At 34.5% G+C, this 15,675-nt stretch overlaps 1 protein-coding gene across 7 annotated transcripts in view; it reads right to left on the bottom strand.

The window, feature by feature from the left end:
• ptprc (protein tyrosine phosphatase receptor type C) overlaps positions 1-13,005 on the bottom strand; it is a 32,230-nt gene extending 19,225 nt beyond the window's left edge. Inside the window, exons 1-9 of one of the 7 annotated variants that reach the window (XM_066691781.1) lie at positions 12,925-13,005; positions 12,717-12,829; positions 4,916-4,936; positions 4,184-4,255; positions 3,212-3,283; positions 1,898-2,029; positions 1,559-1,693; positions 976-1,158; positions 168-191 (exon numbers count right to left, since the gene is read on the bottom strand). In XM_066691781.1, coding sequence (XP_066547878.1) covers positions 168-191; positions 976-1,158; positions 1,559-1,693; positions 1,898-2,029; positions 3,212-3,283; positions 4,184-4,255; positions 4,916-4,936; positions 12,717-12,789 — 712 coding nt within the window. In that variant the 5' untranslated portion in view covers positions 12,790-12,829; positions 12,925-13,005. The remainder of the gene's footprint in view (positions 1-167; positions 192-975; positions 1,159-1,558; positions 1,694-1,897; positions 2,030-3,211; positions 3,284-4,183; positions 4,256-4,915; positions 4,937-12,716; positions 12,830-12,924) is intronic. The other 6 variants (XM_066691782.1, XM_066691783.1, XM_066691784.1 and 3 more) reach the window with 6 other exon arrangements.
• Positions 13,006-15,675: the final 2,670 nt, after the last annotated feature.

The following is a 15,675-nucleotide window of genomic DNA, read 5'->3' on the forward strand; positions in this document are numbered from 1 at the left end:
GATAACCATCCAGTAAGTAGTGTGTTTAGAATTGTTTTAATTGGAAAGTGTACAATTGTATTCAGTCTGGACCCATCTGGAAATTAGTGTCATAATTAATAGCTATGACTGCATATAAAGGTTAAAAATACCCCATTAATAATCTGTATCTCAAGATTATGACTTACCACATGGGGGTAAAGTAGTTGATGCTAAAAAAAAAAAAAAGATATATGAAAATAAAGACATTAGTAATTTATAATGCATGTCCTGGTTAAATGCATGGTTTTAATAGTTTAAAAGTAATTTTCTACATGATTTTAAATCTACACATTTCTACACACTGAGTAATACATACAAATAAAAATGTATTTTAATTTGTTTCAGTTGTGAGTTGTTGATGCAGTTTTTTGGCATGTTCATCTGAAAGACCTTCATTGTACCTCTAGCTAAAAGTCAAACAGTGAGTGGTGCTGCAGCCCACACAAGTGACACACACAGAAAAGGCAATCATCAATATCCAGTGGTTTACTGATCAGAATCATGTATGTGTTCATGTTCTATTTACTGATGTTTTTTTAATTTAAATACAAGGACATGACAGCAGAGAAGAATGAATCTGATGAGTCCAAGTAAACCTAGACCCATACCATTGACAATATCGGTATGGGTCTAGGTTTATTTGGACTCATCAGATTCATTATTCTCTGCTGTCATGTCCTTGTATTTAAACATCAGTCAATAAAACATGAACATGCACATGATTCTGGTCAGTGGACTGCTGGAATATTTACAGTTCCGTTTCTGTGTCACTTGTGTGAACTACTGTTTGACCAAGAGGTTTAAGAATCTTCCTTTCAGAGGAGCATGCAATGATGTGCTTAATGATGTCATAATTAAACAGGTAAACAGGTAAAAGTAGAAAATTCAGTAAATAAATACATACATACATACATACATATATACATACATACAGAGATACATATATAACCAAACCTGCAGTGGTTTGTGTTGTGGAAGTAAGAGTTAGTTTTGTCGAGGTGAGCGGTGAAGAAGGTGAGGCTGTGCTTGGGAGGTAAGAACTTCCTGGGAAGGTGATTGTGGGTTTGCGGGTGGTGCTGTTTACTCCAGTAAATATTCCAGATTTATTAGTAAACTTTACACTTGTAAATGTTTTTCCTAAAAGGAATATTTTTAAATCAGTAATTCACAGACAGGTACTGTATTACATCACTGAAACAGTATCCACTGCTTGAGGTCTAATTAATTGAAGTTGCCAAATATTATTCAGCACAAATATATGGACATCAGTACATGAACGAATATATATGCATCACTAAATTGATTTCCTGATTTGATGTTTTATATCATGTTCAAATACAAAATACATTGTAAATTAAAAATACTGAATATAAGATTTTTAATTAGTATTAAACCACACTCATATTATGGCCTAAACAATATTGATAAATGATCAGATGTGACTAAGTAAATAAAGTATGTATCAGGAAGTTTAATCTTCTGAAATTCTTGAACGTTATTGATAAACTTCTGAAAATGATTCAAGTAGTGATCCAACCTGTAGGGGGTTGGGTTTGGTTAGTAGTTTTCTGAGTAGTTTTATCTGCTGGTGCGGGGACAGGTGAGGGTGAGATTGTGCTTGTGTTGTCAGAACCTCCAGTGAAGGTGCTTGCGGGTGTGGTGGTACTTCCTCCTGTAAATATCCCACAATCATCAGTTCACTTGAAATACGTAAATAACCTATTTTACAAGTTTAAATTTACATTACAGAAACTGTTTGTTCGTAAAAGCTTATAAAAGCTTTTTGGATGTGACATTAATACTGCTTATCAGTACAATTGGAAATTATACATACATACATACATACATACATACAGAGATACATATATAACCAAACCTGCAGTGGTTTGTGTTGTGGAAGTAAGAGTTAGTTTTGTCGAGGTGAGCGGTGAAGAAGGTGAGGCTGTGCTTGGGAGGTAAGAACTTCCTGGGAAGGTGATTGTGGGTTTGCGGGTGGTGCTGTTTACTCCTGTAAATATTCCAGATTTATTAGTAAACTTTACACTTGTAAATGTTTAGAAAATGTATTTAAAATTAAAACTGAAATAGTTTGGTTGGATAAGTGTCCACACCCCTTGTAGTAGCAATCCCAATTAGCTCAGGTGTAACGGATCACACACCAACAATTGTAGGGATTCACATGATTTCAGGTTAAATTCAGCTGTTCCTGTAGGTTCCCTCTGCTGGATAGTGTATTTCAAAGCAAAGACTCAACCATGAGCACCCAGGAGGTTTCTTAAAAACTCTGGGATAAAGCTGTTAAAAAGCACAGATCAGGGAGGGGATGGGTATAAAAAAAAATATCAAAGGCCTTGATTATCCCTTGGAGCACAGTCAAGATGATTAAGTGGAAGGTGCCTAGATCAGGATGTCTCTCCAAAGTGGATGGCTAAGCAAGGGAGCGACTGATCAGAGAGGCTACTAAGAGGCCAATGTCAACTTTGCAAGAACATTTATGGCCAAGACTGGTCAAAGTGTGCATGTGCAACAATATACAAATCTGGCCTATATGGTACATATCTCACTTTTGGGTCAGATTAAATCAAAACTTTGACCCACCCGCTAATAGAAAACAAACCTGCAAACCTACAAACCTGTACATCACAGTGGTTTAATTTATGATAAGAAGAAAGTGGCTTCTTAGTAAAAATTAAGCTGCAACAGAGTACAGTTCTGTAGTTTTCTATTAGCGGGTGGGTCAAAGTTTTGATTTAATCCGGCCTTTGTCTCATCTTGGATAAATTATATGAATTCACTGGAATTTTAAAAGGCCACAAAGACATTTGTTTATAATTACCTCATTTAAATTCTGGGAACTGAATTAATAGTTTTTTACACAGAGCACAAATAGCACTAGCTCCTAAATTATATATAGTTGACCATGAGATCTTATACCTGAAAGTGCCTTTTCTGTAGTCCCTCTCTGCAAGGTCTGTTTTTTACAAAATACATCTACAAGGTTGCACAAGTTCTCTCAAGTGTTGTATACAGTTTTGTGTTGTTTTTTCTATAAAGCAAATATATATTCACTCAGTACTGTACTTAGACTAGATAACCTTTATGAACTAAGCATTATTAAAATAAAGGCTTCTGAATATCAAAGCTAGAACAAACATCGGAACAGGAACAATTAAATAGTCATCAAGTTTACCTGTAAAATTCAAATTAGGCTGTGCAGAGTTAGATGAAGTGGTGGGTGCAGGTTTGACTGTGGGGGATGATGCTGTGGAAGTAAAAGCAGGAAAGTGAGTGTTTTATTCCAGCACGACCAGTGAATGTCAGTGAGTCAAGTGATGGGAAAGAAGTACCTTTGAAATAAAAGTAAGCTAATGTGCCTTGTACACTGCTGTATAGTAAGCTGACAGATGTCACCAAACAAATCTTGAAATAGTTAACCAGTACAATCTGATTCATCAGCTTTTTTTCCTGACCACAAAGGGCTAGTTATATATAGTTAATTGACTGATATTTTATATAATTATATTTGCCAGTACAGGATAATTCAATTCTACCATTGATAGTGTCCAGATGTTGGATGCATGTGATGCTATCACCACTGTTATTTTCTTCAACATACTGACACATTGCCCATAAATTAATTCTAATAAGAATATCTCTACATTAAGCAGCTGTGAAATGCAATAGTGTTGTGTAAAGGGCATCCTGAAGTACCCAGTGTAAATTAATGCTGTATGTATTTAGAGACTCTGTAATTAGATAGGAGCTAAATAAGTGAAAGATACATATGAATGGCTATCCCGTGAATTTTTCCACGGTTCTCTGCTATGGTGGCATCCATAAATCTTAAATCTCTGGTCTGATGGGCAAGATACTTAATTCTGTCCTTTCTCTCCAGAACATGTTGTTTATGTACAGTGTATGTTTACTAGGTTTCTCAGTTAGTCTCAAGTATAGTTTATTAATTGGTTAATGCAAATATTTAGCTACTTTGTTATAGCCAGATGTACTATATTAGGACTCATTAATCACTCAATCATTCAAGCCAGTCAATGTGCCTCAGTCACTAGCACATTCCTTTCTTTTTGAGGAAGAGAAATGTTTGACTTTTGGGGATATTTGTGAGACATCATCACAGTGAGTGTTAAATGGTTCTGAGGTTTACCTGTAGATTTTGAATAATTTATTGCAGAGATAGGTGTAGTGGTGAGTGGGAGTTTGGTTGTCTGGGTGGTTGCTGTGGAAGTAAAACCAGAAAAAAAAATTGATTTGTGCCAACAGGACCAGTGCATGTCAGTGAGTATACTCATGGGCTAAGACCTTTAAAGACCTTCAAGCCAGTTCCAGTTCCAAAAATTCCAGGTTTCCTTTAGGAAGATATAGTTGACTTTTGGGGATATATGTAAGACATCATCAAAATGATGACCTGTGGTATCTGAACTTTCTGGTTTGGAGGTAGATGAAGTGGCGAGTGCAGATGATTGGTTTAATACAAGCAGAACCACTGAGTGTCAGTGGATGTAGATGTTTAATTAATCAGAAGTGATTATGAAAATTAATGATGCACTTACCTGCAGAAAGCAAAAATTATGTTACCTTGGTTAGTCACAAAATATGCACACATTTATACACAAATTCCCTAAATGTTTTTTTGTTTACAAGTTACCTGTAAGTGTAATAGATGATGTTGTGACTATAAATCAAAACCACAAGATCGAATCCAACAATGGAAGCTTTACAATTAGTAGTTTAGAAATAGTCACAATTTTACAATAAGAGGACAGGCATGTTTATTAATAAATCAAACATAAATATATTAAATAACATGTATTCATAATAATAATAATAATAATAATAATAATAATAATAATAATAATAATATAAAAGTCAGTCTTACAGTTGGTGGTTGAAAAAACCTCTGAAAAAAAGAAAATGAACAAATTAGAGTGCATTCAACAGTTTCTGTCTCATGTTGAATATTATTTAATAATTTGTACATAATAATAGATATAATGTTACAGTGTGTATCTATAAACATTGTCAATACCACGTTATTCATAGCTTAAATGATCTGAAGATAAGTTGCTTCAGTGGAGCCTGGGCAGCAGTGTGAACAGTAACACAATAAGACAAACAATTCAGAGATTATAACACTTGTGCCACTGGCTGCTTGGAAGAGGTCTTTTCAAATAACTCCAGCATAACCAACTGTTTGCTAAAATAAAGAAAGAAATGTGAGCAAATGAACTAGTGCCATCCTAGCAGCTCCAGTGCAAATATAATATAGTGCAACTACTCCTGTGTGGCCTGTGCACCTAAAGACATTCTGCAAAAGCTTTTAGCATGCGTGTGCTCCATTGTGGTTACTCCTACTTCTGTTTATTTCTTCATGTTCTGCAGCTCTAAGGAAGGGGTGTTGTTACAGTGGTTACAACCTCGCAGTCTTTAAATGGTGTAACCTGGCTGCTATGGCAACTCACTCCTCAGACGAGCTGTTCTATTTCAGCACGAAACCACAGCTTCCTGAGTGTGAACTAACTGCTCCAACTTAGAACAAGACTTGACTTTAGTTTCACTTTTGTAGGCTTTACGTCTGATGTTCATCTGTTTATTTCGATCTTTTAAATGTTATTTCGAAGGCAGGCACACGTAGGGATGAATCCTTGATGCGCTGATGGTGTCTAATCAAATGATCAAAATATCGAACTGGTGTGGTCCGTCTTCAACACTTCAGATATGGTTCAATTCACATAAAATAAAGTAGTACTCTGGGTGTGACATCCACTTTGCTTATCCGTCATGTAATCTTAGGCAAAGCTTCAGAAGAAATTCCTCTTTTCGAAATCTTGCCCTCACCCCCAACCCCACAACCTCAAATGAATATGACTTTCCCCCGAAAACCACATTGTATTGTATCAACTACAGTTGTTCTTTGAGCAATTAATGAATATCCCACTAGCATGAGATGATATGCATGCTGGTCCGTTATTCAAAGAAAAAAGGTTTGTCCTGAACCTAAAGTAATATACTGTGGCGTTAAGATAATAAATCAGTCTCCACTATTCAATTTTAACTTTTTTAAAGACTTTACTACACCTTTGTCAAAAGTCACTAACTTCATAGATATTGACTTTACCTGATTAAAAGACAACTCTCAATATTTTCATTGTCGCTTCTATTTATAAAAACTAAGAGGGAATAAGTATCGATAAAGCGGGAAAACTTTCAAAGGCAAACTCATTATAAAATATACATTTAATGGACAATAATTGAAATAGGTACTATTAATGAAGAATACTATTGTGCCTTACTAGTGCCATTTAAGTAACATTTAAGCCCATGTTGCAAATTACATTTGACCCTGTGTATGTCAAAATGTGTTTTGAGTTAATAAATTAATAAACTAAAATAGAAAACAAATTAAAAATAAATATATCCTATTAAAGAGTCTGAAAGCTGGGCTGTGTAAACTATGTAAACTTAATGGTTTAATTTGATTCTTTGACAACACCTCAGTCCTGCCAGTAAACGACAGTTGTTTGTGTCTCTTTCTTCTCTATTACAATCCACACGGCGCTACTACCAGCACCAGTTCCACAGACACGCTGCACACTACTTTCACACATGCAAAGGCCGTCCAGATATAATCAAGATGTTTATATATTATTAGACACAGAATATTGGTCATTTTGCAAATCTTATAGTTAGATTTGAAAATAGAGAAAATTCTATTGTCGACAATACAAAATCTGAAATCTATCAAAACAGGACAGTGAATCCAGATTGTATGTTATTTGAGATCTTCTGTCAATATAATCCATTTTGTTTGACCTGAGAGTCTATGCAGTTATTTCTCCATTCCTGTGAATGTAAAAACTAAATCAGAGTTCCTACAGAGGTGAGTAATATTGGGAGGAAGACTGAAGAGGAACTTTATAATGTTGCAATTTTCTAGTTGGTCAATAGTCATTACGTGCTTATATCTCACTATGGGAATATTTCGTTCAGTATCATAATACCTGTGGAAAAAACATTATAATATTATGATTTTTTATTTTAATTCTTCCACCTGTAAATGTAAATTTTCATGATTAAATGGCAGCAGTTCTCTACCAAACAAAAGCTTCTCAATGATAGTGAAGTCATTTCTAATCTTGCCATAAGAGGGTGCTTGAGAATCAAAATTAGTTTTAATGTAAGCTCTACTGTATTACACTTTACTACATGTGATCCCTCACCACAAAACCACCTCGGGTTGTGCAGCTATTCAGAATGGCTTTCAATAAGAAAGACACTCTTCAATCTGCACTCAGGTGTTACAGGATGGTGCACCTGTAATGTGTCGTCACATACTTCTTGAAGTGAAAAAAAAAAGAGTTGTTTAGAGCAGATCTTGTTGGTGGAGTTGTTTTGTGTCTTTCTTAAAATAACTCAACTAAGGAGATTTGCTCTTAATGACTTGGCGCTCAGTACAGATATCTATGTAATGTTGTTACAGGTATCTAAAACTTTCACATTGAAATACAAAAAGTAAAAAATACATAACTTTATTAGTATTAAAGTCAATAAATAAATAATAGAAAACACTGATCATATCAGTATATATATATATATATATATATATATATATATATATATATATATATAATGGTTGTATACATATATAATAAAACATAGAAATTTAAAAATAAGTATTGAGAGTGTGTTTGTGTAATATACTGCAGTAATGCAGACATTAATTGGGTACCAGAGTAATTTAGTTGGCTGTTCCTGTGAAAATGTCTGCTAAAACAATAAATAGTCACAGGATGTGGCTTTGTCTTTTATCTAGACTGTGCTATATTGTGATGCTGCTAGCTATATGCTCATTGCACTATATGATTAAGCGAACCCACCCCCTGACTTTTTTTGCTGTAAAACCTGCACTAGACCTGCTGAATCTGACAACAGAGGGTAGAGGAACAATGTAGCTCTGAACCACACTAGTTGTGTAGCAGTTATTTAGTACTAGGGTGGGGTGATGCATAGTTGTATATGATGTGGTTATGAGGAAAGAACTAGGCTGGATGATGTTGTACTTAATGATTAATTAATTACATTTTTCAGTGCTTTGAGATCCACCCAAATTATTAAAGCCAAGAATTATAAAAAAACAAAAAAAACAAATTAAAGCATTTTAATATACAAATGTATGATTGATTTATTTGTTTCATTTGTCCTATTTGTTACACAATGGCAGCTTATTGTATGCTCACTAGACCCCAAAAAATGACCACAGCATGTTTGTATAAGTGCAGGATGCTGAATACATCAAACTGGGAATGACTGAGGTCAGAAAAAAAAGTAAAAACTTAAATTTTTGTTCTCCAATTTCATTCCTTTTAGAGGTTAGTGAAAAATTGTATATATTGTGAACAAATAACACAATGTAAATTGTCAATTGTATTTTTGCTTTTTGTGGGTCCAAAACAGTGACAGTCATGATATTGTAAATCTACAAATTTCCCATAACAATAAAGTGTCTCCCTATATTTTGCATTGAAATAAACATTTCATTAGCCTCCCTGTCCACCAGAGAAAGTGTCTTTCAAGAGCAGAAGCGGGATTGTAAGATGGCAATTTCACAGGCCTCCAAATCAGAAAACCATTGTGAAAGTGAAAAGGTGGTGAAGGAGGGATGAGCAAAACAACCAAATTAATTAATAACCAATTAAACCAATGGAAAAATTGCCAATTAAAAAAATCAGTACTGCATGGTGGCTTTCCATTGAGAGACGCAAGACACCTGTATCAAACAAAGTCCCAGATTTAGTATTTCCAAACTAATGGGCGGGATGAAGTTTTGATTTAATCAGAGCCTCTATCTCTCTACAGAATACGTTAACCTGGTTGACAGAGAAAAGAAACTGGCTAAATTAACAAAATAATCATATGCACAACAATTAAACCATACTACTACTTCACCGGCCGAAGCAGTCTTATAAAATATCACCTATTGTTCAAATCTGCCTCACGAGGTGAGAAAGTGCCCACGCTTTCCGGATATCGTTTTTGTACATCCAGTGCAGTGGATGGAAAACTATTTGCTGCAGACTAACCACCGGCATCTTACTGTGACAGGGTTTTCATGAGAGAAGTGTGGTTCCCCTTTGCATGAGAAACGAATAGGGAGAAGCACTGTAAGGAGGGGAGGCCCCAGGATCTGTCAAGGGTTTTACACAGGCCAGGAAAGGGGAAAGTCATGCCAGTGTTCATTTCTTTACGTATTTGTTTGTTTTGTTTTATGTCTTTTGTTAATACATCAGGATGTAAAATGTACCACAACTCTTGAGAACAATGCAGTCGAGAAATGAAACTCATACTAATACCGTAGTGTCGCTTTGGCAATAGCTCAGTGCATTAAGTCACATGTCTGCACTGGTTACTGTATCTAATTTTAAAGCTACAAATCCTTTACACTTGCTTTAAACCTCATTCAAACCCTCAAACAAACTCACATCACTGTTCACTCAAAAATAGGTTGTGCTGAGCATCACAAATGCTTATAAGGAAGGACGAGATATACATGTACACAGCAGTGTCTCTGTGTGTGTATGTATATGTATATGTATATATATATATATATAGTGTATGTGTGTATATATATATGGGTGTATATCATTAGAATATGTATTTCAAAATGGAATAAGCTTATACTCATATAATCAGCAGAAGCTATTACTGATACTTTCGCTGGATGTGAAATGTTAAAAAATTTGTAGTCAAATGATTTTGGTTAACTTCTTCATTTTGGTGCTTCCTTTTTCTCTGCATCTTTGCTGGTTGACAGTTTCTGAAGACTGTAAGGCCTACTGACTGGAAACAAAATGAGTCAAACTCAAAATGGAACGAGGAAGTGGTGTGTCAAGGCCCTGCAAGCCTACACTGCAGCACATCTCAAAAACAACAACTTGCAGCTCAGAAAATATAACTATTAATTACTCGGCTACTGCCAGGAGTTCTTGTATACAGATTGTAATTACATTTTCTTACTGGAAATGGTAATGTTGTTTTTTTGTTTTTTGTTTTTTTTTAAGTATTTTGTTGTGAAGAGCAATTATTTTAAGGTGTCTTTTTTACATCAAAGAATTACACTGGTAATTTCCTGGAAATTACTTACAAATACGGAACATATTTTTTTAAATAAACATTTTTTTTTCATGCAGATTAATTATCAGTGATTAAATGTGTAAGAGGAAATTAGTAGTCTTTATTTGTCACAATGAAACAGAAATAGATTATACTGCCTGAAACCAGTCACATACTGTAACGTCCTGAACACAAATACATGCGATCACCTTGTATTCACAGTATTTACAGATCGTTTTCAGCAGTTTCTTCCCTGTAGAAATTGAACTCACCAACTATGCATGGAAGCACAGAAGATGTCTCTTTATATGAGGGCTTTGGGGGTTATAGGGAAAACTGTATATAATGTTTTGACTTTTAAATAGCGTAGTGGTTCATGCAATTTGTATTTAAAATATATTATAGTTTCATATATTATATATTAGCTTAAACAATCTAGGATGTTGGACTTATATTGTTTACTGTATATTTCCTATACACTTGTGTAAATTGGAATTTGTCAATTGCATTATGCTTTGAACTGTACTGTATTATTGCACTGATATTTTGTATGTCACCCTGGATAAGGGTGTCTGGTAAGGAATTAATAATAATAATAATATATTTTTATCCCTAAATTCTGGGATGCCCAATGTGACACTTACCAACTTGCAAATTAAAATTATGGAAAAATAAATAAAACAATACAATGAAAAGATCCATCATGTGTTCAATGAATACACATTAAAAAAAATATGCAGATAGACCCTATTGTTAAAGATATGTTTATTTAAACAAAATAAAAAATGGCATTACTAGAAAGATCAGTTCTTGGATAGCCTAACAAATCCTCAAATGTATTTTTTTCCAGATTAATGAAATCAGATAAGGCTTTTTTCTTAATTCTTATAATAAAAACATTAAACAAACTTAAAATATACTGGGAATATAATATTACACTGGCAAGATACATTAATCTTGAAATTAAAATGGTTGCAAAGGCCACTGGATGAGTCACCAACACAGCTTTCTATTAACAGCTGTATATGTTAAAAAGTTGTGGTTATTTTTTGGGGGGAAATGTCTTATATTTAAAGAAAATAATATTTTGTCTTTGCATTAATTATTATATGGTTTATTTTGGTTTAAACTACTCTCTGTAGTTTATGCTACCAGAGATCTCTTGGTTTAAATACCACATTTATTTAACACAAGCACAAAGAAGTGAATACTGTTTTCCTAGCCTTACATTATGTGACATTTTATAAAAGCAAACCAAAGATACATTTTAAGAATTGGTGTACAGTAATGGTGGAAAGCATTCACGTTATTTGTTGATTCATTTACTGTAATACATATTTTCCTTCACACTAGGTTTATTTAACAATTCTATCATTTTAGGGTTTGAACACAGATTCGGCCTACATACAAACGTAAAGCATAATCCTGTTGATTGGACAGAGTTAAGACAGGGGTTGTGTATATGTTTGACAGCCCCTCCAGACAAATCAATGAAAATCAACATGTAGAACAGATTGTGTTTTAAAATAGAAAGTGTTCTCTTCCTTAACATAAAGCAGTGCTTTAGGAAGTAACGACAACAACAAAAATAAACCTAAATTTGTATCCCTGTTCACAAAAGGATCTATTTGGAAAGTGAACCTGTAATAAATGCTCTATAGTACCTAATTTATATTTGACTGAAGGTTTATAAGCAGTGAAAGTATTACTGAAAGGACACACCCTGATTTTGCCACACATGAATGAACCACATTTTTGCTCAACTGGTATATAATATAATACAAAGCTGTATAGATATGCAACAGTGTTAGAAAATGCTTTTTAAAATGCCGTACATCATGCAGTACATTTTGGGGTTTTGTATTCCATTTTTCTTAATGGGAAAGTGTATTTGTTTTCCTTACTGAACTACAATGTCGAATATATCTCCCCTACAGCAAAATAAGTAAATACAAAAACACATGCAAATAAATTAACAAATAAATACATTTAATGAAGATGAATGTTGCTCGTCTGTAACCCCTTAAACTACGCAAAGTACCATGTTAAAGCAGAAGAGGAACTACAAGCAAAATATGTAGGGAGTGGCAAACGTAAGACAAGTCACTGATTCAAAAGAATAAAATGTAATATACACAGCACAGAACATAAGTAAAATTATCACGAAAAGCATGTCTAATATTGTTTTCTAAATGATCACATTATATATAGAAACGTTTGTGAACTACTTCAGCTGATAATTTCTCTACTCCAGAATTTCTTAATGAGTCTTTATCATTTTAACATTACAAGTAACTAAGCTGAGGTGCTATAACAATTGGATTTTGCCAGTTTACTAGTGTAAAAATCTGAAGAAGGTTTTGCGGAAGACACATCAACCCATTTTCAGAACATGAAAGAAAACAAAATCATTGATATCACTACTAAGAACTACTGTTAAAAGACTATTCAAATTGAAGTGGGCCTATTTTGATCACAAACAGTTGATGCAAAGAAAGTTCAGAAAATAAATCGAAGACATTTTCATCTTTCACTTCTCGTAACGGCCAGAAACCTGATCGATCACGTACCTTGACATGAGATGACGGAGAACAGCAACCCAGCACATATTGCCAGGAGCTTTAGTCCAATATGACTTGTCATTTCCAGAGATTTGGAAAGCCCTTCAGAAACACCATACGTCCTATTGAAAACCGGTATAAAAATCAATTAAAAACAGGTTTCTTTTATATATTTTCTTCTCTTGAATTGGATGAACTGTAGCAAAGTTTCACATACGTTTTCTTGCCTGCTTATCAGTCCGTGCAGTTTCCTCTATGTGTTACCCAAACCCTAACCACTTGCTTCTTGTCATGCTAGAGAGAATGATGTCAGACAGAGAGACTTACCTACATTTTGAATATGCCTCGGACATTTCTTTACAGGAAGTCTGGTTTTGCATACATTTTCTACTGCAACATAGTGAGACCTTCTCATGAAGTTTAGAACAGTAATAGTCAACAGTTTAATTCTGTTTTGAATAAACCCAAAACTTCAAAAACATGCATCTTTCTTTATTCCTCTTTTTTAAAGTATACAAATGTAAGTTCTGGCTGTTCATTATTGGAGACCTCACTGTCATTCTGAAGCACAAACCCAGCTCCAAATTCCCACATGGTGCCTCCCAATGTGTTTTCCTCAGTACAGTATGTGGTTTGGTATTCCCTGATAAGAATGAAGATTGAATTTACCCACTATATATTTTTGTTATTTACATAAACCATGCATTTTCAGTATTTCAATTTAAATTTAGTGCCAAATTATACTAATTTATAGCAACCGTGATTCACTCTTGTGTTGCTGAGCCAATTAAAAACCAGGACACTGTGCAGGAAAAGTTTGTGCGTTTGCTTTGAATTCATGTACGAGAAACAGTTTTAGCTGATACTGCTGTACCCGATAAAAGGTTATTTACTGTCTTGTTCTTATATGATGTGACCTGTCATGTAAACATGCATCTCACTCTTCCGTTGTACGTTTTCTAAGCTCCATTTTAACATAAAAAGTATTTGAGATGGTGTTGACTGAGGGAGCTCTCTAAAATTGTGGTCCCTCTTCTCAGAAAAGACTGGGGTGGGTGAGTGTGTGGTTGTGGAGATGAAAGGATTGAAGTCGGTTAAGTAGAATTCAGAAGGGAAGTATCTTGATCTTAATCATTATAATTATTTGGGTACCTTTACACTATACCATAATACTGGAGGAGAAAAAGTCAACCATAAATAGCTACTGAAATAGTTACAGCAGCATTGGTCAGCTCTCGCGACCTCTGTGAGGAAGATCACAGAGTTCATAAGAACATAAGTGGTTGTCTGCAACACCATCTTCTATTGGCTAAAACCATACTGTACAATCTGTGATGAGTAAAAGCATTGTTTTATGCGTTAAACACACCGCTTCTCAACATGAACTGTATATTATTGTAATTTAATTTAACTTTGCATTGAGTTATAATTGTATAAAGTTATAAATGTTTTTGAAGACATGATGCATTGACCATCAAATAACTCATAGGTTGAAGAAACCACATCCTGTGCCCCTAGTTATACACGAGAAAATCATAGCCTGTGCAAGTGTAACAATGCGAGACAATGGGCCGATGCAGTTGATTGAAATCAAAGCAATCAAGGCTAGAGGTGTTTGTTTGGTTATACAAGCATGGTTACGATATGAGCTCCTGCATTCCCAGTGTGCAGCTAAATTCCTCTCTGCTGCTGAAACCATAGAGGATTCAAGATGCATTTTAACTTTTTATGGTTGATACATTAGACTATCAGCAACAATAGAGAGTCCAGTCTTTCCAAATATGGCTGTATTGTGCAGAAGAATAAAGGTGTAATCCAATTACATTTTCACGACTAAAAGTATTTTTGTAACTGTAAAACCTATGAAAAACAATGTGGCTGCACTAGAGTTGTCATCTCCTGATTGTTGTTATTATTATACAGTTAGGTCCATAAATATTTGGACAGTGACACAATTGTCATCATTTTGGCTCTGTACACCACCACAATGGATTTGAAAGGAAACAATCAAGTTGTGCTTTAAGTGTAGACTTTCATCTTTAATGTGAGGGTAGTTACATCCAAATTGGGTGAACGGTGCAGGAATTACACCCATTTTTATATGCGGTCCCCCCAGTTTTAGGGGCTCAAAAGTATTTGGACAAATTAACATAATTGAATTAAATTGTGAGTTTCAATACTTGTTCTGTTAATATAACTACATTAATACTAATTTTATATTATAAATTATTCCAGTGTAAACCTATGCAATATAATTTCAGTCCCAAGGATTAGATACATGTTACACAGTTTCTCTTATTATATTTCTGGAATACAGAAGAACTTACAAAGCACACTGTTTTGTGTGGAGAGGCTTGATATTTCATGGTTTGATAAGATATAAATCAGTGAAGTGGTAGTTTCCATGTTCACCAAACTATTGACAAACTGTTAAGCCCATATACACTTGAGTAGAATGCATTTTCACTACTATTTACTGGTAAAAAACTACTATAATATTATCATATTCATACTTTAGTAAGTTAAATCTAATGTATTTTGTTAGTTTTTTGTGTTTTTGCACTTGCTTATCCTCATGTTAACCTGATCAAGTTGACAGGTTCAGCTGAGTAACGTAAGTCTGGATAAAAAACATCATACAAACACAACACTCAACCTTTCACAGGTGAGGTTGTAGGAGCAAGAACAGAGGCCATTACCACAGCTGTACCTGTAGGCTCATTCAACATAACTGGAATTGTATTTACTGCCAATCGTATGCAGACAACATGTGTCTTTTGACATTTAGGGTTACTCTCTTTGTTTCTCCTCCTAAACTCCACACCCACATTCATTTCAAGATGGCCGCCCTGCAACAAACACTGTTGTCACCTATTATTCAGTTAACGCCCACCTGAAGCGAATCTATGGACAGCAGATTGGGGAGGAGCTTGCACCTGCTCAAGTTTATAAATTGAGAGCATCTCAG

The sequence above is a fragment of the Amia ocellicauda genome, chromosome 19, assembly GCF_036373705.1.
Source record: "Amia ocellicauda isolate fAmiCal2 chromosome 19, fAmiCal2.hap1, whole genome shotgun sequence".
In the NCBI taxonomy this organism is placed as follows: domain Eukaryota; kingdom Metazoa; phylum Chordata; class Actinopteri; order Amiiformes; family Amiidae; genus Amia; species Amia ocellicauda.